The following is a 24,845-nucleotide window of genomic DNA, read 5'->3' on the forward strand; positions in this document are numbered from 1 at the left end:
ATCTCCATTATGCTGAATATCTTGTTTTTTCAATTGAATTGTTACAGTCCCTATCCATTAGATTAAAATATATAATATGTTCGTCCCATTGGAGTTTTAGATGAAACTCCCCTTTAACTTCATTGTTTCTCAGAAGTGATTTTCTTTTATATTACAAAACCACTATAAAACATAAAGCATTTTACAACATAGTAACTGCATACATTTGAGGCATAGCTTGTACCTGTGTGTTTGGCGCAGTCTGTGATCGCAAATTAAGCTTCTGCAACTCGGCTAGTTTTATGTAACGAAATGGGTGGATTTAGAAAGTTACTCCGTTTAACAGCCACTGAAACTGAGTGCAGTGAAAGGAAAGCACGCACTCGGTTCTCAATCGTTTGGTAATTTCCTCTCTATTATCTCACTAAATGTTGGCTGACTACTCCACCCAAATAACCACCCCCATATTCCTCCCCTCCTCCTCGCTCGCTAGTTAGCGCGCTCTCTCACTCTGCATGGGAGGAGCTCGCTCAGTAATCTCACCGACTCCCTCTTGCTCTCTCTTTAAGAAGCGAGGATATTACAGCTGGAACGTTAGTACAAAACACTGAAGAGAAGCGAAATGATCAACCCTGGTGCCGTAGCAAAATGCTGGATGGACATATACTCCTTGGATGGATATCCTTCACAATTATAGCCCTCCTTACAAACTTGCCAGAGCCAGCCACTGCTTATTTTGGGTAAGTAAGGACTCATTTGTGGTTAACGATATCGGAATGTAATTTTAACATAAGTTAAGAGTAATTAATCAGTTAAGACATTTGTAGAATAAGTGGAGATAAGCAGATTTTCAGTATCGTTTTGACAGATACTTTTATCCGTGTTAGCTGTCGTATGTGTTACCCCTTCACTGTCAGCTGAGCCGGAGCACTGAAGGCGCATGTATCAATGACAGTGGCCGCTTGCGTCACGGTTCCTCGACTCTCCTCTTTTCGCACAGTCGGTTCTTTCGCTACGTTCTCTTAGTTTGTAAGCTTGAAAGTTTTCTTATAGCAGATGAATGTTGCATGCTATTACTGTTTCTTGTTCCGCTGGTTTATAGTCGTCAGCCGTCCAGAGCAGTGGAGTAGCTTTTGGAATGAGGTTCCTACTTGTTTAAACTTGAGAAGCGGGTGTCCCTTTTGAATGTCAGTAAAGCAACAGACAGGTTTGTGTGAGAGTTGATATTCCGTAGTAATATTTGCGTTAACACTGAAGCATTTTGTACTTAAGGTATATAGTTAGTTTCTGCACATTCAGAGTTTCAGATAGTCTTTTTTTTTTTTTTTTTAAATGTTGGTTTATAGATGGGGCATCTGCGATAAAGTTTGTAAATTAAACACCCTTCCCAGGATCCCCAAAAACAATCGATATCAAAGCCTTTTTAGTTACAGCTTCTACTGTGTGTCTCTCTCCTTAAAGATGTCGGTATTGTATTTTCACCATAATATCTGACGGAAACGCATCGTGTAATTGAATATCTTGATGTGGGCCCAGTTAGGGCGCTAAAGTTGAAGAAACAACGTATCCACATGAAATAACAGCAGCATTCCACTAAGCAGCACTGTCTTCCTATTCACTGGCGTACTTTTGCTAACTCGCGCAGCATATTTTGTAATGAATAATAGGAGCTGCTAAGACTCAAGTGCCAAGTTTATTCTAACAGATATTTGAGCTAGGAAGTCATCAGCAGGGAACACGCAGAATTAACACCGCAAAATGATTGTAATTGGTGCTATAAGGGATGTGTGTGTTTTATAAATAGTATTCTAAAAGGAGGTTTACTTGTTTTAAATACCATTAAAACTCGTACAAACAAGTTCATGTGTAACTATGTCTATTTGGGGTTATGAATGAATGTGCCTTATATTATGCATCAAGATTATGATATGCATTTTAAGATTTCCTTAATTTAAAGTAATGTCATACAACAGAATGATTCATAATTGACTAACTTAACCCAGTAGTTTATCTCTGATATAGTTGCATACAGTTGTACAAATTATATTATCCTTGATTTCTGATGGTGCTTAAGTTCATAATTCTTAAATTATTTAAATTTGTTTATTTTATGCATTGGTGTTTTCTTGGGAAGTTTACTCTTGGATTCTTCATGCTGAATGAAGGTTTATACTATAGAGCTAGCATAAGCTCTTAATTTTGAGGAAGTTTTTGGTAGTTTATTGTGTGTGGAATATGTTGTTGGAGATGTTCCATCAATCTGTGGCTTCCAGTGTGCTGTTAAATATTATGTTCAACTGACTGAGTGCCCTAGCTAAAGGGCTATCAGATGTCTGAGTAATCTGATCAGGAAGGGCAGCAGGACTTTCCCAGGATTAACGGGAGACAGTGGCAGAAAAAAGGATGATGGTAAAGTCGGAGGCCATCATGACCAATGATGCTTCTGTTCTTCATGATGTGTTGCTTTGGAAAACCTTCAACCACTGGCTTTTTCCACCATGGTGTGCCAGGAAGCACTGAGGGTCCCACCTCCCTTTTTGATCCCAGTTATCAGACTATATATTGTCTCCTTGCATTATGCCCTCTTGTGTTTAACATTGAACAGACATTTTGGACTATGAATGATATTTCTTTAAAAATTGAGTTTTAAACATGCACTGGGCATATTGTTTGTTCATTTCTGAGTCTGCCCCTTATTTGTTTTTAAAATTGTGCAGTTGGACCTTGTTCTTTGCTACTGTTGGAGTAAGTGGATTCACTTCTGGAATCAATAATGCTCTATTTGTCCTTCTAAACGTTATGGACTTGATAACTAACTTTCTTCTCAAAATGTTTTATATAATTCAGTTGTCTTTGGCTTTTCCTTTGTTTTGCCTTGTGAATAGAATTTTTAATGACAAACTATTTTAAATAAACAAGGTAAGCAAATATTTGACAGTTACATAGTAATTGCAGTCAACACTGATTTTGAGTCAGTGTATAAATCGTGTGTGGTGTGTTTGTTTTTTTTTTTTTCAGTTGAATTTCTAGACTTTGGTTGCAAACCAGTTGTGATGAAGTGCTTCTTTTTCATTGGTATGGTTTAAAGATTTCACATAGTTCAGTAGGCTGTGAAAAGTATTGCAATAATGTATTATGAAAATCTTTAAACATTTTATTAAAATTAAAGTCAATCTGCTTGAAATTAAGTAACAATTAAGTTTTTAGTGGATTATTAATTGCAATATTTTTTTAGATTAATGTGATAAACCTACCTGTGACAAATGCATGATAAATATCCAGTATGTGGTGATGTTTACCATACATTCAACATACAGTACTTATCTGCTACCTAACCTGTATTAGGGGACACAGTCATAATAATTGCTCAATAGTGGCAATGTTGTTGAAATAAAGGCACTTTAAACAAGTTTTAAAATTTTAAATGTGTTGGTTTCAGCCAAGTTGTTAAAAATTGCCCTTCAGAGAAATTTCCCATTGGCAAAACTGGTTTAGTGTGATATGCATTTAGACTAATATGTACTTGCCTCTTTGGAACTGTTCAGACTTGTTAGTTCGTTGTTGACTTTACCTTTTATTTGTCTTTTTTTGGATGATGTTTTGTCTATGCTAGTCCAAAGACAAAAGAAAATACACTGTACAAGTCTCAATTGACCATTCATGTACAGAAAAACCACAAAAATGCAGTTATTTACATTAATTTTACTGTATGTTCAACAGCTTCGTAAATGAGCAGTATGTTTATACTGTAATATTGTTTCTTTCACACACGTGGTGTTGGGGTTAGGTCCTTCTCCTAGACCATATGTGAATCGTAATTAGTTGTATTATATTAAAATATATCCAAAATAATTGAATCTTTGCATTCCACTTGCAAGTATCCTCACATAAGAGGAGAATGTGACTCATTATAAACACAAAATACTTTATCAGACTTTTTTTTTTTTTTTTTGGGGGGCACCGAAAAGTAAGGATGTGGTATCCTGATAATGTGTTTTTGTGCTTTACCATGGAACCTTTTCTCATCATACCACACAATTAACATTTTATTGACCGGTCCTTTTGAATTCACTTGCCTGCAATTCAAAAGTGCAATCATGTGTGAAGGGGATTTCTGTTTGTGGACTACTTTCATTTTCCAATGGTATTTAATTGTTTTAATAGAAAAAAATACATGTATTTTGCACATTGTTAGCATATGAGTGGATGACTTGTGGACCTGTGGATTATGCAACAAGAGGAACATCAGATTTTTTTCTTTGGATGTTTTTACTGTATTATTGAAACCTCATTATGTCTATGCTTCACAAAAACATGAGAGTAAATTTTTTTTCCAGACATTCCTAAAAGCTACATGGGGTAAGTAAAAAAGAAAAAAAACAATCTTTTTGGGTGGAGTGTTTTGCTTTAAATTTAAGGTTGGCTGGCACAATTGAGTTGGCAAGTAAACCTCTTCTTTGAAGGCTATGTAATCTTAATTGTTAATCAGACTTATGATGTCGCCAGCAGATTTAATGATGGAACATTGTGGAGCGCCTATGTTGAGGATAAGGATGTGATGCTGCCTATCTGCACTTGCTAAAATCTGTCAGTTAGCAAGTCTAGAATCCAGTTGCAGATTTAGGACTAGAGACTGACTGAGGTTGATGAGGTGTTTGAAAAGGGAGGTGGATTGGGGAATTGCAACAAGTGAACAGAAGTGGAGTGAGAAGGAACAGCACTAAAGTTAACCGTTTCTGCTGTAGTACAAGGATACTCATGTTATGACCTGGAAGGCTGCAATAGCTACAGGGTTTTGTTCTAGAGTAATTTTATGATTAGAAGCCTTCCTTACCAATAATAAAACTTATTTTTTTGGACTTTCTAATGCTTTCATTCTTTACATCAAGTCATTCTTCTTTTTGTAGATTTCTTGTTCCTGATCATATCATCTAAATCAAGGGTTAATAATAATAAATTTTATTTATATTGCACTTTATATTTTAGCAATCCCAAAGTGCTAATCCCAAACTTTTTTCAGCCTCAGACCCCTTTACCAAAAACTTTGAAAACCGTCGACCCCCTAATTACATGCAATGGTTTTTCATATCCACACTTGCTTTGATATGTTCGATAAGACAATGAACAGACATGTTTGTGCTACATGTATTTTCATGCATTCTTACATGTGACTCTTTTAATGACACATTTTACCTTTTCGTTCGCAAATTTGGTATATAATGTGTTTTTTTTAAATGATTTTACTTCTTAATTAGGTGCCTATTGGAATCATAGATATTTTGAAGTAACAAACAAATAGCAGTAGTAAGGGGGTCTATTTTTGCTGTCGTTGACCTCCAAATTTTTTCATTGAAACTATCGACCCCTAGAAAGTTCAAATCGACCCCAGGGGGTCAATATCGACCACTTTGGGAACCCTTGATCTAAATGATCTCTTGAGGCAGAGAAAATAGTAATTGACAGTTGGTAATTTTTTTTTGCTTTGCACCCTATCCCACCAAAACCTGTTGTCAATGGGGAAGGAACGAAAGCTTTAGATTTGTCAAAAATGTCGATCTCTGGCTTTCAACGGATCTCAAAGTTTTAGGTTCCTCTGATACTGAAAACATTGACATCTCAATGATGTCAGTGTATTAGTTTCTTGAGGACGGTCTAGAGCTAAAATGGCTGGATGGAGATGCCATAATTATGAATTCTTCTCATCAATTCCTATCGTAATAACCTTTTTTTATGATCAGAAAGATCAGCATCAGAGCGGTAAATACTGAAATGTTATAGAATAGTTTGGGTAATTTTGGTTCTTATGGTGCAATGCTTACTTATGACCTTTGCATCAGAAATTTCTCTTCTCTATTTTCAACTTCTTTCTAAATAAACCATATTTTTAATGATGAACACACCCAGGTGTAGACCGCATCAAATGCAGTGGAACAAACTTACCTCTGTTTTCAAAGAAGAATCATTCAGGAAACCAGATGAAAATGCAGAGCGGTTCTTTATTTGCACATAGATATGTACAAATGTCTCCGTCCATGGAGTGAGCAAACATAATACAATTCATTTCTTTTTATATTTTTCCATATCTAATACATCACATGATCTGATTCTTAATAAGAAGAATTCTGTCATCTTGGCCAATCAACTACAGCCTTCAGTAACTTCAGGTACATGTCAATTCTTACATTTATCAAAACATTGTTTCTTTAACAGCGGTGTCCTATGGGTTTTCCCATTGTCCTTATCTCTAGTTCATAATAGGAGTATTTGGGCTTTCTCACTAGTTTTGTTCTCGCTTTTAAATGGTGGTGTTCGTGACGCATCTGTGTCATTTTAATCTTCGCAACTGTCTTGGTGGCTCCTCTAGATGTGGCAGAAGCCTCATGTGCCCAAGCATTAAGCCATGTTTAGTTAACCCTTTAGTTGCCTTTAGTCCTTTTCCTTATGCTTTTAATAATCCATTGTTAAATGAAGTTGTAAGTATACGCTTGTATTAAATTGTAAAAATTATGTATTGATTCAAATTCTATATATTTTTTCTCCACTTTAGGACTACTCAAAGTCCCACTAAAAACTAAGGTCTAGTCTTCTGCATTAACTCTATTTCTGATCTGTATAATGCGTGTGTATACTAAATGTGTGTTGCCTTTGGGACTATAAGGAAATTTAAGATCCCTGGCTAGCTAAATTTTGGGGAATAACACAAATCGGTGTAAATCATTAATGCCTAAGATAATCACATGAATCAAAAATATTGTTTGACTTTGAACTTTCATATTCACTAACGTATGAAAATTCTTTTTCTTAATCTGAATATGTTGGCATTACATGCTATACTTTATAAAACTAGGACTTTTGTGTTCCATTTTCTCATAACTTCTAAGTATAATGATAAATTGTTGTCAACGACTTTGATCAAAATCATAGTGATCCTGTATGTGTTAACAATAGAATCTCTGAAGCCTACGAAAAAAGTCATAATGCGGGGCCATTAAATTCCTTCACACCTCTTCATCAGCATCTTTGTTGTGCAGATGTGTCAATCAGCACAAGCAGCCTGCTACTTAAAGGTATTTCCCCCCCCCCCCCCCCCAATATCAATAGTCTTATTAAAAACATGTATCCAAAAATATTTACTCTTCGCATTGCCTTTACTCAAAGTGCTGACCATGTTATGCTAATCTCATTTTCTAAACTGTTCCAAGTATATTCTCCCAATTGCTTTACAGGTTAAACCCAAAATGATTCAAATTCATAGTAACTGTGCAGTGTAATAAAACAATACTTACAAATATTCAATAAATATGTTGTTTATGAAAAATAGTTAATATGCCTTGCGGTGCTTGCAGATAATTAGCCTTTCCTCCTATACCTTCAATAACTCCATGTTTCAAATCTTTGAAAGACATTGCTGCAGAAAGAGATTAGGGTATGGTTCTGATTCCTAAGGCAAGAAGAATTCAAATACTGTACTTGGTCAACAACTGTCATAAAATGGCAAACAGGTGGGTGAACTGTAAGGCAAATCAAGGACAGTTAAAGTGGGCTCTAGTAAAAAACCTAGAACCCTGCACACAGTAAAAGTGTGAATCGGGGCTTGGGGGTTCAGTACCCTAAAGCAAAGGATATCAATATCTGGAACTCTTGATCTAATGAAGGAGGCTCTGGTCTCTATGATTCTGGACTCCCGATCTTTCGGCGTCAACCAGTGCAGTTGAGTTGCTAATAGCAGGGACCCATGATCCCTTGGGCTGAAATTTGAGTAGGTTGCCCAGGAGTCAGTCAATGGCTTGATCCCTTCTCTGGTATGGCTTGTTTCTCCTTGCTTTGTTCATTTGCAGACCTTTGTTGCAGCTCAGTCTCCGGATTCAAATTTAAGTGCTGTTATTTCAGGTATGTATTTACCTGCAGATGTAAGGATGAGAAAAATAATTCAACTCATCACATTGTATCAAATGCCTTAACTTTTAAAATCAAATAGTGTTTAAAATACTTTCAAAGTAAGTAGTGCATCACACCATTGCATACAGTAATTTAAAGAAAATATTGTGATATATAAAGTTTAGCTACTATGCTTAATATTGATTTCTTTTATCCATAACTTCTTGGCTTTGCATTGATTTCCTCTGAGTTGTTTCTTGTGTCCTTTCCAGAGTGTTGATTCTGTAGAAAAGCACAGTCTGTTTATTTTGTTAGTTAACTCCTCAACCCTTCTGTATAGCACATGTTAGTATGGAACACAACCTAGACTGGAATCAATGCTCAGCACCAGCTTCCTTATTCTTTTAAGGAATGTTTGCTTTTACCTTAAATTTTATTTTTAGTAATTTTAAAGTAACTTTTTCTTCCAATTGAGCATGGCCAGTACAGTGGAACCTCGGTTCACGAACGTCTCGGAACACATACAAATCGGTTTACGACCAAAAAAGTTCGGCAAACTTTTGCATCTGTTCACGATCACACACTCGATATATGAACAAGCCAGTTTCCCTTTCGGTTTGTACGTATTCTGTCTCTCCCTGTGCAGCGAGCGAGAGAGCACGACACACACAGTGCGAGCGAGAGAGTGTAACATACAGACACGCACACATGCGCACGTGTGAGAGACACACACACGTGTGTGTGTGTGTGTGTGTGTGTGTGTGTGTGTGTGTGAGAGAGAGAGACAGACAGACAGACAGACAGACAGACATGCACGCGCGAGAGACACATGCTTAAAAACTTTAAACTTTTATTTACGTACATAAATACGTATGGAACGGATTAATTGTATTTACATATAATCCTATAGGTGAAATTACTTCGGTTCACGACCAGAGTTTTGGAGAGGTTCCACTGTACTCCGAAGGAAAAGGTCACACACATTTAAATGAATATGATTAGGTCCAATAATGTTTTCCAGATTTAGAATAAGTTTTTAAATTCAAAACATGTTTATGCACACCATTATCAATTGCTTCATCAATTCAAATACTGCATATTTTCACCCATTGCCTTTAACCAAACATATTCCCAAATTCACTTAAATTCCTTCAAGAGCTCTTCAGTCAGAGCTTGATTTCACATACTGTAAAACATATTCAAAAGTCACTTAAACTGCCTTTAACACATTTAGCATTAGCTATTTAAAGCATTTACACACTTCCTCTCATTCTTACATTTGTTTTACTCCACACTGAGAGTGTGCAAGTTTGAACCTTCATTTCCTTTTGCTAGGCATCAGTGCTAGCCACTGCACCACCATATCACACTCCCTTAAATTACCTATTGACTCGTGTAAAGAATTTAAAACAATAACCATAACATATATGCACATTCACATTTGTAACCTATTGAAGTCCATACACACTTACTTACATACATACATACCAGCAGCATTTTATTCTTAAATCGTCTCCTTTTGTATTTGATAATTCTAAAACAACATTTTTCCCTAAGACTTGATCAGGGTCTGGAGTAAAGATGTCTTACACATTTATTTATAAGCAAAATTTGAGACATTTTCATTTTACCAAATATTACACATATTCCAAATTCATATTTTATACCAAATTAACCGTTGTGGAAATTTTATCAGATGTTTCTAAATTTGTATGCACACTATATTTTCAGCAAATCTGCTGTTTAATACAAATACATTTCAAACAAAGTCCCATTCACACATCATTTCTTAGACACAGAACTCCATTTTCAAACACATGGAGCATTTTTTCAACACATTTTAAAGCATTTTCAAACACACCTGTCATTCCTTTCCTACATCTTCCTGATCTGTTATTCACTGCATTGTACTGTCTACAAAGAAACAGACAAAAAATGAACTCTAGAGAAGAATGAGTTAGCTGCCATTACCTTTACATTCCACTTTCGGACACTTTATTGATTTAAAACAAACACCAGACAGCTTCTGATGGCATAACCTCTGACTGTTGCTGCGACATCCAACAGGTACAAGCTGCAAAGTTTACTTAGCCACAAAGAGAACACATTATCACCACACAAAACGTAAACCTTGCAATCTATAAGAATTAAGTCACTGGTAACTTTTAATCTATGCTGTATTATTTTATTTATTTATTCATTCATTTAAATAAACACCAGTGCAAACATAAAGGACATACAATACCCATCACTCTCAGACTCTCAAACCATCATTCATTCACTCGGGCAATTGGTGAGTCTCATTACAATGTGTTAATATCTTTGATCGTGTCCCACTTACTGCCTTACCTTTCAGTAAAATTCTGCTCTTTTCATACATAGTAATTATGTCATTTTCAATAGTTCTGGTTTTATCATTACAGGGGATGTTTTTCCTTTGATTGTAATATTCAATATTTATTCTTTACCTAAGCATCCAAAAGCTGTTGGTGCTGTTTTCCCTTACTCTGAGCTAACCGATTACAACCTTGTTACCATGGGTTCACTAAACAATTCCTACTGAAATGTCCTGGTTGATCCCCAACACACCCTGGAATGATTTTTTTGGTGTCTTGCTCGCCAAATTATGTAGTGGGGGAAAAAAACTTCTTTATTTGCACATAGATCTTCACAAATGTCTCGGTCCATGGAGTGAACAATCATTAAAACAATTCATTCCCTTTTATACTTTTACTAGGGGGCTCTGCCCCCTGCTCGCTTCGCTCGCCAACCCCTGGCGTTGGGTATCCTGAAATACATTGATGTATGTATGAGAGAGATCGGAGTGTAAAGGTGTAGATGATGCACATAGGAAGTAAAGAGCCCATAGCATGGCACATTACAAAGATTTATTGGAATATGTCTTCATGAACAACATTTGTAGTAAAGATGGTGTGTTGTCCTTGAATGAGTTTGACTCCATTAGTTCTCCGTTGTTTACCGTTAGTAATATGAATAATTGCACTTACTGTTAATACGGAGCGTTTTCTGTGGTTGTACTGTTAATAATGCATCACTGTAATGTGATTCACTTATGCGGTGTAGTTTGGATGTGTGAGGATGACGTACGGAGCGTCTGTTTATTCTTATTACAGTTTGGACGTGTGAGGATGACGTACGTTTAAAACGGAGCGTTCGTTTATTCTTATTACGCGTTGTAGGCGCCTTCGGCTTTCATACTAACTCGCGCCTTCCGTACTATTATGCTGTGTATGGTGGACCTTTGTGGACTCCGTACTTTTTCCCGTTTCATTCTGGGGTGGGGGGCTGAATCCTTTTTTTTTTTTTTTTTTTTTTTTTTTTTTTTTTTTTTTTTGCGTGGCTGTGTCGTTACCTACGGGCGCGTTGCTTCATTTCTTATTTACGTTAGTTGAGCTCCTTTGTTTTTGAGCCGTGACGCGTTGTAGGCGCTTATTTACGTTAGTTGAGCTAATATTATACCTTCGGTGCCGTGTGTGTGTTTCATGTGGTAGTCGTTGTAGGCGCATGCGCCCTCCTTTACTATCTTGGGTTTGACTATGCTGTGTTTTGTGAACGTTTGGGGACGCCGTACTCTCTCTGGTTTGATTGTGGGGCGGGACGCCGAAGCCTGTTGTGTTTGTTTTTGTCTGTGAGTACTCATGTTGTTGTATTACTGTAATGTGATTCACATATGCTGTGGAGTCCGTATCTCTGGGGCGTCTGTAACATCTCGGGGGGGGGGGGGGGGGGGGGGGGGGGTCTGCCTGCGGTGTGTTAGACGCGCGTTGTAGGCGCACGCACCTTCCGTACTATGTCGGGTTTGACTATGCTGTGTAGTGTGGACGGTAAGGGTTCCGTATTGTCTGTGCTCAGTTGAGCTCCTTCATTATTGAGCTGTGACTCCTTCGTTCTCGGTGGATCAGACTTCGCTCGCTGTCGGCGCCTGCGCACTATGTCTCCTGCGTCCATGGGCATGCCATGTACCTGTGTCCATATCCGGTTTATCATTCTCGGTTAGTAATACAGTAATCCCACACCTATCGCGGGGGTTACGTTACAGAGCCCCCCGCGATAGGTGAAAATCCGCGAAGTAGCGACCTATATTTATTTTATTATTTATACAAATTTTAAGGCTTTATAAACCCTTCCCACACTCTTATAAACCTTTCTCACTCTCTTGTTAACCTTTCCCACACTCTTATAAACACTTCCTATGCTCTTAAACACTTTCTACATTCTTAACACTAGAATTACCAGAGCCTACGAAAAAACTCGTATATCCGGCCCACCTTAAATCGCTTCTTAAAACCTTTCTCACCTCTCCGCCAGCGTCTTTTGTCATCTAAATGTACTGATAAAGACAAGCTGCCACCAGCCGGCTATTCCATCCCCCCAATGACTTAGAACGTAAACAGGCTTTTCCCTGCTCTTGCCTTGATTGATTACCTGGGAGTGAAGTGGAGTTTTAGAGTAGAAATAATAAGATTGTTATTTGAAACACACGCATTTCATATGTGTTGCATTTCTACAGTAATCTGTGTAAACACATTGTTAAAACAGAAACGTGTTATATATTCTAGTAGCAATTGACAAAATGTAGGCATAAACTATATAATGTATGAAGCCTGAAGTCCAAATATCAAAGAGACACTTTCACAAAAGGTACAAAAAAAAGCCACCGCCAAAAAAACCCGCCTTAGTGTGAGACATTGACATGACTTAACTATCACTGCTTCCGTGGCGCAACAGTATCAGTCGCTGACTGGGAATCAGAAGGTCATGAGTTCGATCCTGCACAACTCCCATTTGAGAAGTGTTCTTATTTTCACTATTTTAGAATAAAAAGATGCATTTGATTTCAGTCTGTAACAGCTGGTGTAATTTGATATTTGTAAAGGTTAGCTTTATTTTTTTAAAACTCACTTTTCATTGTCTCAGTCGCGTTCAGGATCCATCCCTACCGCCCCCCACCTGACACTGCTGTTTTTACATAAAGACGCGCTATAGTTCTGCAGTGTATCACGATACATACGACCGCGTTTTTTTTTTCCCCCAGTATTGCCAGTCCCCACGTGTTGCCGTATGCTGTTTCTTTTGTACTCCAGGACATGCAGAGGAAGGCATAGTAAAGAGCAGTAACTTCAGCGCTATATGCAATCATCAGACACTCCCCATCTGATACTACTGTTTTCACATAAAGACGCGCTAAAGCCCTGCAGTGTACTTGTGACTGCATTGTCGTACCAATGCTTGCGAACTGAAGTGTCTGCATGCACTTTTCGTGGCATTATACGTGTATTTTTTGAGCATGCCCATGTAGCTCAAACACAGGAACATATGTTGATGTAAAAGTATAACAAAACAAGTGCACTTTTATTCAAGACTATAACCGAAGAAAAAAGAAAGCAAGTTACAGCAGGCGGTTGATATGACAGCTTGCATGGTGGAATGCTAAGAACTGCTGATTTCCATTCTGTGCTATATAACTTAACATTTGAATCTGATGATTGCATATAGCGCTGTCTTGTTTAGTGTGCGCAAGAACATGCAGGTGGCCAGTTGCCGAGTGCTACAACGCACATTTTAAAAAAAGAAAGAGACAAATATATGTGACGTTTTGAAGAAATCATTTTATGACGCGAATAGTACCAATCAGAAAACATCGTTGAAGTAATGCAATATTATTTGAAAACTAACAGCGTCAGGTTGGGTGTGAAGTTATACTGGCGCTGTTGGAGTCAGATCAGAAGCTGAATAAGCCGAACAAGCTCATGTTCTGACTCTAAGTAAAAAAGCATGAATTAATCAACAGAAATAACCGCGATTGACATTTTAAAGTTAACGATTTACAGTGCATACCAATTTATAAATTCAATGTCCATTTGAGGAAAAAAAAAAAACTTTCTTCAAAGCTGGGAATCGAACTCGCGTCTCTGTGGCACAGTAAGGCAGTGGTGCTCCAAGTCAGCAAACCGTCCTTATAACTTATTTTTTTCAAGATCCATAACACACAGACAGACAGAGCACTGCGTAATACAGAGACAGACAGGCAGAGATATACAAACAAATAGGGAAGGCACATGTACTGAAAGAAAAAGCACTGAATAAGCTCACCCGCTCTAACATCACCCCTCCCCCCGATCTGACTCTCTAAGTAACAGCGCAAGTACAGACACAAATCAAGTGCATGTGTGTACTGTATAATATTAACAAAAGAGCCGCTTACTACTGAAAACGGCAAATATAGGAGTGAGTGGGGATCGAACCAGTACTCTTGATCACACTTGGTGATATCGATCGCGGTTATTTCTGTTGATTAATTTGTGCTTTTTTACTTAGAGTCAGAACATGAGCTTGTTCAGCTTATTCAGCTTCTGATCTGACTCAAACAGCGCCAGTATAACTTCACACCCAACCTGACGCTGTTCGTTTTCAAATAATATTGCATTACTTCAACGATGTTTTCTGATTGGTACTATTCGCGTCATAAAATGATTTCTTCAAAACGTCACATATATTTGTCTCTTTCTTTTTTTAAAATGTGCGTTGTAGCACTCGGCAACTGGCCACCTGCATGTTCTTGCGCACACTAAACAAGACAGCGCTATATGCAATCATCAGATTCAAATGTTAAGTTATATAGCACAGAATGGAAATCAGCAGTTCTTAGCATTCCACCATGCAAGCTGTCATATCAACCGCCTGCTGTAACTTGCTTTCTTTTTTCTTCGGTTATAGTCTTGAATAAAAGTGCACTTGTTTTGTTATACTTTTACATCAACATATGTTCCTGTGTTTGAGCTACATGGGCATGCTCAAAAAATACACGTATAATGCCACGAAAAGTGCATGCAGACACTTCAGTTCGCAAGCATTGGTACGACAATGCAGTCACAAGTACACTGCAGGGCTTTAGCGCGTCTTTATGTGAAAACAGTAGTATCAGATGGGGAGTGTCTGATGATTGCATATAGCGCTGAAGTTACTGCTCTTTACTATGCTTTCCTCTGCATGTCCTGGAGTACAAAAGAAACAGCATACGGCAACACGTGGGGACTGGCAATACTGGGGGAAAAAAAACACGCGGTCGTATGTATCGTGATACACTGCAGAACTATAGCGCGTCTTTATGTAAAAACAGCAGTGTCAGGTGGGGGGCGGTAGGGATGGATCCTGAACGCGACTGAGACAATGAAAAGTGAATTTTAAAAAAATAAAGCTAACCTTTACAAATATCATAAATTACACCAGCTGTTACAGACTGAAATCAAATGTATCTTTTTTATTCTAAAATAGTGAAAATAAGAACACTTCTCAAATGGGAGTTGTGCAGGATCGAACTCATGACCTTCTGATTCCCAGTCAGGGACTGATACTGTTGCGCCACGGAAGCAGTGATAGTTAAGTCATGTCAATGTCTCACACTAAGGCGGGTTTTTTTGGCGGTGGCTTTTTTTTGTACCTTTTGTGAAAGTGTTTCTTTGATATTTGGACTTCAGGCTTCATACATTATATAGTTTATGCCTACATTTTGTCAATTGCTACTAGAATACATAACACATTTCTGTTTTAACAATGTGTTTACACAGATTACTGTAGAAATGCAACACACATGAAATGCGTGTGTTTCAAATAACAATCTTATTATTTCTACTCTAAAACTCCACTCCCAGGTAATCCATCAAGGCAAGAGCTGGGAAAAGCCTGTTTACGTTCTAAGTCGTTGGGGGGATGGAATAGCTGGCTGCTGGCAGCTTGTCTTTATCAGTACATTTAGATGACAAAAGACGCTGGCGGAGAGGTGAGAGAGGTTTTAAGAAGCGATTTAAGGTGGGCCGGATATACGAGTTTTTTCGTAGGCTCTGGTAATTCTAGTGTTAAACACCACAGACCAACACTGCACGCAGCGATCAGACGTCAATGTGTCTGCACTCACTTTGTGAAGGGGGGGCAGCTGCACTCACGCTGAGCAGAAATGGACTTTGTGCTGCTTCTACCAAAATGCCTGCTTGTTGCTCTGCGCGTTTGGAGGGAGGAGGAGGAGTGTGTGTGGTTTTGTAAGGGCTGAACGCACGTTCGCTCAAACCCCCCTCCCTGGAGATGCAGTTCGCATTGTCAAGGGGGTGGGGAGCTGAATGAACGCTAAGGAGAAGTGGACTTTGTGCTGGCTTTGTGCTGCTTGCCGCTCTGCCTGTCAATAATTTAAAAGCCTGTACATCACCAATTTTCCTGTCTCACTGTCTTGTCTTGCGTGAAGTTAAAATGTTTTATAATAGTGAGATGTTACTCATATCCTTAGCCCGACATCCACATATCATATGTGTTAACAAAGTGTGTTTTATAAGTTTACATGAGTTTAAAGCATGTGGGATGGGTATTTTAAGGCTTAAACTATAAAAATGTTTATTTATATGGTCTTTCTATATCGCGGATTTTCTCCTGTTGCTGATGGGTCTGGAACATAACTTCCGCGATAGGCGGGCAATCACTTGTATTTAAAAACCCGCAAAGTCGTGAATCCGCGAAAAGTGAACCGCGAAGTAGCGAGGGATTACTGTATGGATTTTAACATTACCTTATCTAATACATCATGTCATCTGACTCTTAATATGCAGAATTCTATCATGTTAGTCAATTGACTATAGCTTCATATACATGTTGATTCTTCTGTTATTCAAAACATTGATTTGCTAATAGTGGTGTCGTACAGTCCTTCCCATTGATGTTATCATTGCTTCATAATATGGGTGATTTGTGCTTTCTCACTAGTTTGTTCTCGCTCTTTAAGAGGGTGTTCTTTACATATCTACTTCATTTTAACCTTGTCAGCCATCTTGGCAGCTCCTCTAGCTGAGGCAGAAGCCTCACGTGCCCAAGCTTTAAGCCTCATTTAGTTACCTTCAGTTCTTTTCCTTATACTTTTAATAGTCCATTGTTACAACTTTAAGTATATATGCTTATGTTAAGTAGTAAAAATTGTTTGAATTCAAAATTTTTGATTACAATTCCATACAAGTTATATCACTTGTCTAGTTCAATTCTGGAGAATGACAGTCACTTTTGTTTTTTTGTTCCATAGAGTTTCACAATAGGTGTCTCATTTTACTTCTAATTGACAAGATTGTTTTAGTTTTCACATATTTTTTCCTTATTTTGTGCACTGAGAAGAGTACAGCAGTGCGAGATTCCTATGTATAGGAAATTCAGAAATATTTGCATCCATTGATTCTCTGAAGGACAGCGCCTCCATAGTGGTGTGACTCTGTAATTGGGAATATTTGTTTAAATATCCAGACAGACTTGTGGGGACAATTTTATGGGTCATCAGTTAGCTGAACCTCCAGATACTTCTGTTGAGGGGAAAATGAGAAAATGCCATTCCATTAGTCCCAGCTACAGCTGGGGCCATTAAAAATCAAGACCATTTTCAAATCTAGGAGTAGTTTGTGAATTACTGGCCTTTTGGGGCATTTCTGTGCTTTTGCATTAGCTTGTTTTCTTGCTAGGGTTAAATTGTATCTTCATTCCCTTATTAAGAAGTATGTCAAACTGATAACAGACAAGATGGAGGAGCAGGGAATACTGTTGAGGACAGAGAGGATATTGAGAAGCCTAATATCTTGTTTTGATGTAGACCACCTGGTTGTGAATGGTTTTTGTACAGTGCTAGTAGACATGAATCGGTAACCATATGGAAAGAGGGTACTGGGTAGTTTGAAATGTATGTGAAGAATAATAATAAATACATTTTATTTATATAGCGCCTTTCCCATGCTTAAGGCACTTCACAGAGTTTAAGAAAGAACGACAGGGTATATAGCATTGTACTAAACCAGATAAATAAATTAAAGAAGATTAAGACAGTAAGTTCAGAGAAAAAGCCTAACCGACAACATAATTGATGGCATAGCGCACACACATACAGGTTACATGAGTATCTTGACATAGAGCTAAACTGAGAGAAGGGTAATAAAGTCAGAACAGATGAGTTTTGAGTTTTGTTTTTTTTTTTTTTTATTTTTTTTAATTCATGGAATCAGCTGATCTGATTAATTTCAGTAGGTCATTCCAGAGTCTGGGCACTATACAGCTGAAGGCCCTGTCACCCACGGAGTGTAGATTAGTGTGGGGCACAACAAGATTTCCAGAATCGGAGGACCTTAGTGGGCGGACAGGCACATATTGATGGAGAAGGTCACTGATGTAGTTTGGTGCAAGGTCATTTAAGGCTTTGTAGGTTATTAGGATTTTATATTCGATTCTGTAAGACACAGGGAGCCAGTGAAGACGGAGCAGGATGGGTGTTATGTGCTCGCTGCTGCTGGTTTGAGTAAGGACTCTTGCAGCCGAGTTTAGAATAAGCTGGAGGTGTGATACAAGATTAGAAGGGGCACCTGCCAGTAGGGATTTACAGTAATTAAAGCAGGATGTGATAAAAGCATGGACGAGTATCTCAGCGTTAGAAAAGGAGAGGAAGGAGTGAACACGTGATATGTTACGGAGGTGAAAGTAAGTGTTTTTTTACTTAATATGATTTATGTGGGCGAAATAAGAAAGGGAGGAATCAAAAATGACACCAAGATTCTTTGCAGTAGAGGCAGGTCTGATGAGATCACTGCCAAGATGGACTGGGAAAAAGCTCATTTTTATTAAGTTGCACTTTAGTCCCAATTTGCAGGAGTTCAGATTTGTTGCAATTTAATTTTAAAGAGTTCTGTTCTCTCCAGGTATTATTTTCACTGAGGCAGGTTGTGAGCGGAGAAAGCTCTGAAGTTCCACTTTTAACATTGAAATAGAGTTGAGTATCGTCTGCATAAAAATGATAACCCAGTCCAAAGCTACGAATAATATGGCCAAGGGGAAGCATATAAATACAGAAGAAAAGAGGGCCAAGGACAAAGCCCTGAGGAACTCCTTGTGTGACTGACGCTGAGCTATCTCTGCTGTTGCCAAGACTAAAACTCTTGCCTATCAGTCAGATAGGACTTGAACCACTGGAGGACAGTGCCAGAGATACCCAGCATGTTCTCCATTCTGGACAGTAGAATGTCATGTCTGACAGTGTCAAATGCTGCACTGAGGTCTAATAGAATTAATATGCTGGTTTGTCCAGAGTCTGCTGCCATAAGCAAATCATTGGTTACCCGTAGCAGAGCAGTTTCACTCCTGTGCTGGGCCCTGAAACCCAACTGAAAGGGTTCCATCAAATTATTAGAGGTTAAGTAATTGGTGAGTTGGGATGTTACAATATGCTCAAGAACTTTTGACAGAAAAGGTAAGTGGGAGATTGTCCGCATCAAGACCAGACTTTTTTAACATTGGGGTTACAGAAGCGATTTTAAAAGTGAGCGGCACAGAGCCAGTGTCAAGGGATGAGTTTATTATTGTTGTAACAGTTGGGATTATGGCAAGAAACTAGGATTTAAGTAGTGTGCTGGGGATGGGGTCCAGTACACAAGTAGTCGGCCTCATCTTACAAAGCAGGTTATTAACAAACGCAGATGTGATTGGTGAGAACTTAGAGAAGGACCTGGATGGAGTGGGAAAGCAGGGAAAGATATAGACAAATGTTGTATTTAAGTTAGTTGAATTATTTAGAGCTGTAATTTTGTTATGGAAAAAGTGGAGGAATTTCTCACAGACTTCAGTAGAAGAGGTAGTTGGGCCAGATGCGGGTTTGAGTAGTTTATTAACTACAGAAAACAAAACCCTTGGGTTATCGTGGCCACTTTCTATTATTCTGCCAAAATGGGTGTTCTTGGCAGCATTTAGTGCTTCTTCGTAAGCTCTTTGGTGTTCAGAGAAAGCCTGGATGTTTTCGTGCTGGCTTTTCTTTATAGGTTTCAGGAACATTGTGATAGGAAGTTGCTACATTGTCTCCTGTAGCGAATTGCTTGTCCAATTTCTGTGCTTTCTCACGGATGATGTTACCGTCCAAGGGGATGTTCTTCCTGCAGTCAGCGATCCACAGTGCCAAGGCAGATTCCATCCTGACAATATTTTTATTCCTTACGGTCGTTACCTTTTTGGCACTATCGCAGAAACTTGCAGATGTGGTACTCCAGATCGCTGCTTCATTCTTCTTTATGTAGCATATGCTGCTTTTCATTAATGCCATAGTAGCGCGCTACTGCGCATAACTTTTTAGTTTCTGGAGCAAATTCAGTAGTTCAACCTTCTCCCGGAGTGTTTTAAACTTCTTCTGGCGCTTAGGCTAAGTTCAAGAAGCATAAGAAGGCGCAGAGAGCTTCGACGACATTGTGTGCGTTTAAGAATAACAAACAATAACAAAATGGAAAACACGATGACACTCGGCTGGACACGCATCACAAAGCAGCAGTCAATCATCAGCAAGGAGAAATGAATAACGCTCTTGGATTGGCTACTTTCACCATCCCAAACTGTGTTTCCCTCAGCGGTGGTAAACCCACTCACCAGGGGCCTCATGTATAAATGGTACGTACGCACAGAAATGTTGTGTATGAACCTTTCCACGCTCAAATCGCGATGTATAAAACCTAAACTTGGCGTAAAGCCACGCACATTTCCACGGTAACTCCTACCTTGGCGTACGTAATTTCTCCCTTCGGCTTTGCAGACTGGCGGCACCCAGCGTCAAAGCAGTGCTACTGTTCCTGTGTGATCACCCTTTCTTTCTTGGATCCACATCCACGGCGGCGGCTTTATCAAATACACTGAAATTAACCGCATATCGTTCATAAATTTAATGCATCTGATTGTAATTAACCTGTAACAATATAATGGTCCACAGAATGGTCAAACTACTGTTCCTGTGTGCTCATCCTTTCTTTCTTAGCTCCACATTCCTGACGCAGCTTTATAAATACACTGAAATTAACTGCATATTGTTTATTAGTGTAATGCATCTGATTGTAATTAACCTGTAGCAATATAATGGGCCAGGGAATAGCCATAGTATTCCAAATACCATAACTGCTTTAGCGTTGTTACGCTCACTGCATCTTGTTCTTCTTTTTGCTGTTCCCATTAAGGGTTGCCACTGCGGATCATCTTTTTCCATATTACTCTCACTCGCGTTTCAGAAACAGTTTCATCCCAAGAACTATAAACGCACTCAATCAGTCCATCAAGTGCTCCTTGTAGAACTGTTTGTACTTATAAGTACAATCACCTCACTGTAAAATTGCACTACAGTTATAATATTGCACAACCTGCGCTACTTTATAAAGCGCGTATGATGACCGTATCATTTTTAAGATTATAAGCAACATATTTTGTTGCATTTCGTATACATATAAAACTTTTAACTTCATTTTAAATAATCTGTATTGTTAATAATTAAACATGTGAGGACACGGTGCCGCAGCGTATAGTTCAAGGATAGCTCCTGCCTTGCGCTGTATTCTTGCTGGTGCTGACGCAACACTGGAAGGATAGACGAATAGAATAATTAAACATGTACTACGAAGATATTTCAATGTTCCTTAAGTTTTGAAGAATCGGTGTTCTAAGCTTACAAATGGCTTAATGTCTATTACAGAGCTGATTGTGTGGCGATTGGAGAAAGAAAAGTATGGACAGGATTTGGATGTTAGTACGTTTGAAAGAGACAGTACTTCTGTAATAAATTATTTCATCGAAGGTCGCACATGGCACCGCAAGCCTCTTGCGTGAGATATGAACAATTTCTGCGCCACCGTGTTCCCATGTTTAATAACATGCTTTCATTCCTATCATCATGAAAATATCACGTATACATCTCAGTATTTTAATTATTCAGAGAGCTGTAATATCTCGAATGTAATGCATTCTGTGTCCTGTCGGAGAAAGAGAGAGAACGGAAGCACGTAGTGATTCACACACACAGAGCACATAGAAGATCAAATACAGAACAAAGACTTTAACATGCTACTTGAGAAACTAGTAAAATAAACTATTTTAAGATGAAGTTTATGATGTTCTACTTTAATGGCAAAATAAACTACGTGATTAAAGTGGAAATTTCGAGATTAAAGTTGACATTTCGTGCTTTTTTTCCCCCACTGTGTGCCTGTTTTTTGTTTGTACCCTAATACGCTTTCATATGACATTCAGACGGTGGGCTACGACTCGCCTTTTCACAGCGACTTTGATATGTGATTTCTTTTTTATTTCGGGCACTGTGTGACTTTGTGAATTTCATCTTTCGAGTTTTTCCGACACTCTGTCACTCGATCAACTTTCTTTTGTTGATTATACCACTGTTTACACCAACAAATAGTATGTTTTTCCTTTGCCTCCACTTGGTATTCGCTGAAATTCTTATTTTCCCCTGTGCTTTTCCCATTGTCTTTTCACAGAAGGCTATTTATATTGATTTGTATATTCAAAGAAGCGTAATTCTGGGAGGAGTTGGGGCGGGACAGAAGGCGCGTGCATGTGCGTTACTTTTCACGCTGATCGGGATTTATGTAGTGGAAGAACGTGAAATTTTGCGTGCGCACAGATTCCTGCATCTGGATTTTTCTGTGCGTACGCACAATCCCGCTTTTGTGCTTACGCCATGTTATAGTGTGAGTTCTACGCACGGCGTTATACATGAGGCTCCAGGAGATGCGTCACATGGCAGCAGTCAATCATCAGCAAGGAGGAATGAATAACGCTCTTGGATTGGCTACTTTCACCATCCCAAACCACGTTTCCCTCAGCGGTTGCTTCCTGTTCTCTCTACAGCACAGTATTGCCACGAAAAAAGCCATAAAAAATTGCGGAGGATATTTGCGCTTTCCGCTAACAATTAATAGTTCGGTTCTAAGAAAAAATCTGCGAACGACTGAGTCCGCGAACCCTGAATGGGAGTCTACTATATAGCTAATGAAGCTGCAAAATGCATCTCTGTCTGATTCCGGGTAAACGATACATTTGCAAATGGCAACTTGCAACCGTTTTTATATTCTTGTATGTCATTAAGCTTGCTGCACCATTGTGTGAGCTAAGGTTTTGGATTAATTTTCATAAAAAAAATTGATCATACCTAGGCAATGTTTTAAAGATGTAGTATTCTCTGGGACTGTTATCTTTGAAGTATCTGTCTTTAGCCCTGTATTTGTAAACTGGTGATTTAATATAGGTGACTTTTTTTTTTTTTTTTCAGTTTAAATTTTGCATTTTAAAGGATATAGCTTGAGGGTGATCTCACGTGCATGGTCTAGAACTTTCCAGAGATTTCTGTTCCTTTTCTCCATTGCCTCCAACAATAATGACATCCAATATTGTGGCACTATGATATCCAGAAAATATATCTTCTGTGGCGTTTTGGAATACCTTACTGGCAAAGCTGATCCCAAATGGCATCCATAAAAACCTGAATCGCCCAAATGGTGTGCTGAATATTGTTAATAAAGAAGATCTGTAATTCAGTGAGATTTGCTAAAAGGAGTTCTGGGCATCAGAGACTGAGAAAACAGTCAAATTTGGCATGAGTGCTGCTACCTTCTCTATTGTGAAAATTGGGTGATGAGGATGTTCAATGGCTTTAAGTCTCTTGGATCAATGCATATCCGAATGTCATTGGAACTTGTGCTGTGACCATAGATAACACCCTTTCAGTAGGCTCTGCCAATGAAGTAAGAACTCCTAAATTTACCATCCTTGTCTAATTCTGCTTTTACTTTACTTTGCATTGCTACCCAGGATCTTACATGCAGGTCTGACAACTGGTTTTATTTCATGATTCATTTTCATGAAATATGTAATTGGAAGTTTACCAGTTTCATTTTTGAAGATATCAGTATTTTCTTTAAATATGTGAAAAACTGTCATTTTCATTTGTATTTATATGGTGAACTTCTTTATTAAGCAAAATCCCTTCTAAGCTTAGTCATGACTGTACATTTCTTCTGACTACACAGAATTGTAAATCATGGATGTTACCTGCAGAATGGCAAGAATGAATTACAGTGATATCTGGCTGAATTTCCTCGCTACTGTAACCAACTAGTGTTGTACTCATGTCAACATTCTTTCCAGATCTTACTTTTGCTAACATAATAATACATTTGGATCCAGTGTCTACTTTAAACTTTACAGGTTTCCCATTAATGTGTCCAGTGCAAAATATTTCACTTCTTGCTGACAAGTGAGAATCGACTGTTTCACTTACCACAATACCATCTACATAAAATGGTTCATCACTGTTGTTGGGGTCTGCTAAGTGTCTCAGTCTGATCCACTGTCGTCTTTGGGTAGTTTATTATGAGTCTGTGTTGATTTGCTGAACTTTTTAAAATGATTCTACTTTTTGCATTTGTGACATTGCTGACCATAGGCCAAGTGCACTTTCCCTGTTTAAGTTTGTTACTGCCACCACAATTGCGACAGTTAACAATAGGAGGTGGTGTGGCATAGTTCCTGAGTTTACTCTTATGTGGCCGTACTGTCTTAGTTTTATGTTGCACACTGTCGTCATTTGCAGCAGCAGACAGACCAATTATAATAAAGTGTTTTTCTGTGATTTCATGCATCTGGCAAATTTTCAACAGCTTTGCTCAATGTTAATCCACTATTGTTCCTTAACACTAGAATCCCTGAAGCCTCCAAAAAAAACTCATAATCCCAGCCCACCTTAAATCCCTTCGCACCTTTCCATCAGCGTCTTTTGTTTAGTAAATATGTCAATCAGCACAAGCAGCAAGCAGCCTGCTTTCCTGTCCCCTGCCATGACAGAGCTCAACTCGGCATTATATCGTCGTAAATCCTGCCTAGGGGTTTGCTTGAAAACCTTTTGTACAAATGTTGGATTGGACTGAGCGATTTCATGCATGTTTGTGTATGATTTAGCGAAGGGGTTGATGGTTCTGAGCATGGAATTTTCGCTGCATGCAGAATTTGCTTTATTTTGTAAGCGTACTTTAGTAGCTTGCGCTGTGTCAAAAACATACAACTTTCCATATCCTGGAGAGGTAGAAGTGTTAGCGTATAGTGCAGAGATTTGGTGATAAATTTGCCCGTGTATTTTAAAACCGTGT

At 38.5% G+C, this 24,845-nt stretch overlaps 1 protein-coding gene across 4 annotated transcripts in view; it reads left to right on the top strand.

The window, feature by feature from the left end:
• Positions 1-496: 496 nt before the first annotated feature.
• The window catches only part of wnt9a (wingless-type MMTV integration site family, member 9A), a 521,355-nt gene continuing 497,006 nt past the window's right edge, over positions 497-24,845 (top strand). For 2 of the 4 annotated variants that reach the window (XM_028803901.2, XM_051928898.1), the window contains exon 1: positions 497-719. In XM_028803901.2, coding sequence (XP_028659734.2) covers positions 628-719 — 92 coding nt within the window. In that variant the 5' untranslated portion in view covers positions 497-627. The remainder of the gene's footprint in view (positions 720-24,845) is intronic. The other 2 variants (XM_028803905.2, XM_028803902.2) reach the window with 2 other exon arrangements.

Source organism: Erpetoichthys calabaricus, chromosome 6, assembly GCF_900747795.2.
Source record: "Erpetoichthys calabaricus chromosome 6, fErpCal1.3, whole genome shotgun sequence".
NCBI classification, from domain to species: Eukaryota; Metazoa; Chordata; class Cladistia; order Polypteriformes; family Polypteridae; genus Erpetoichthys; species Erpetoichthys calabaricus.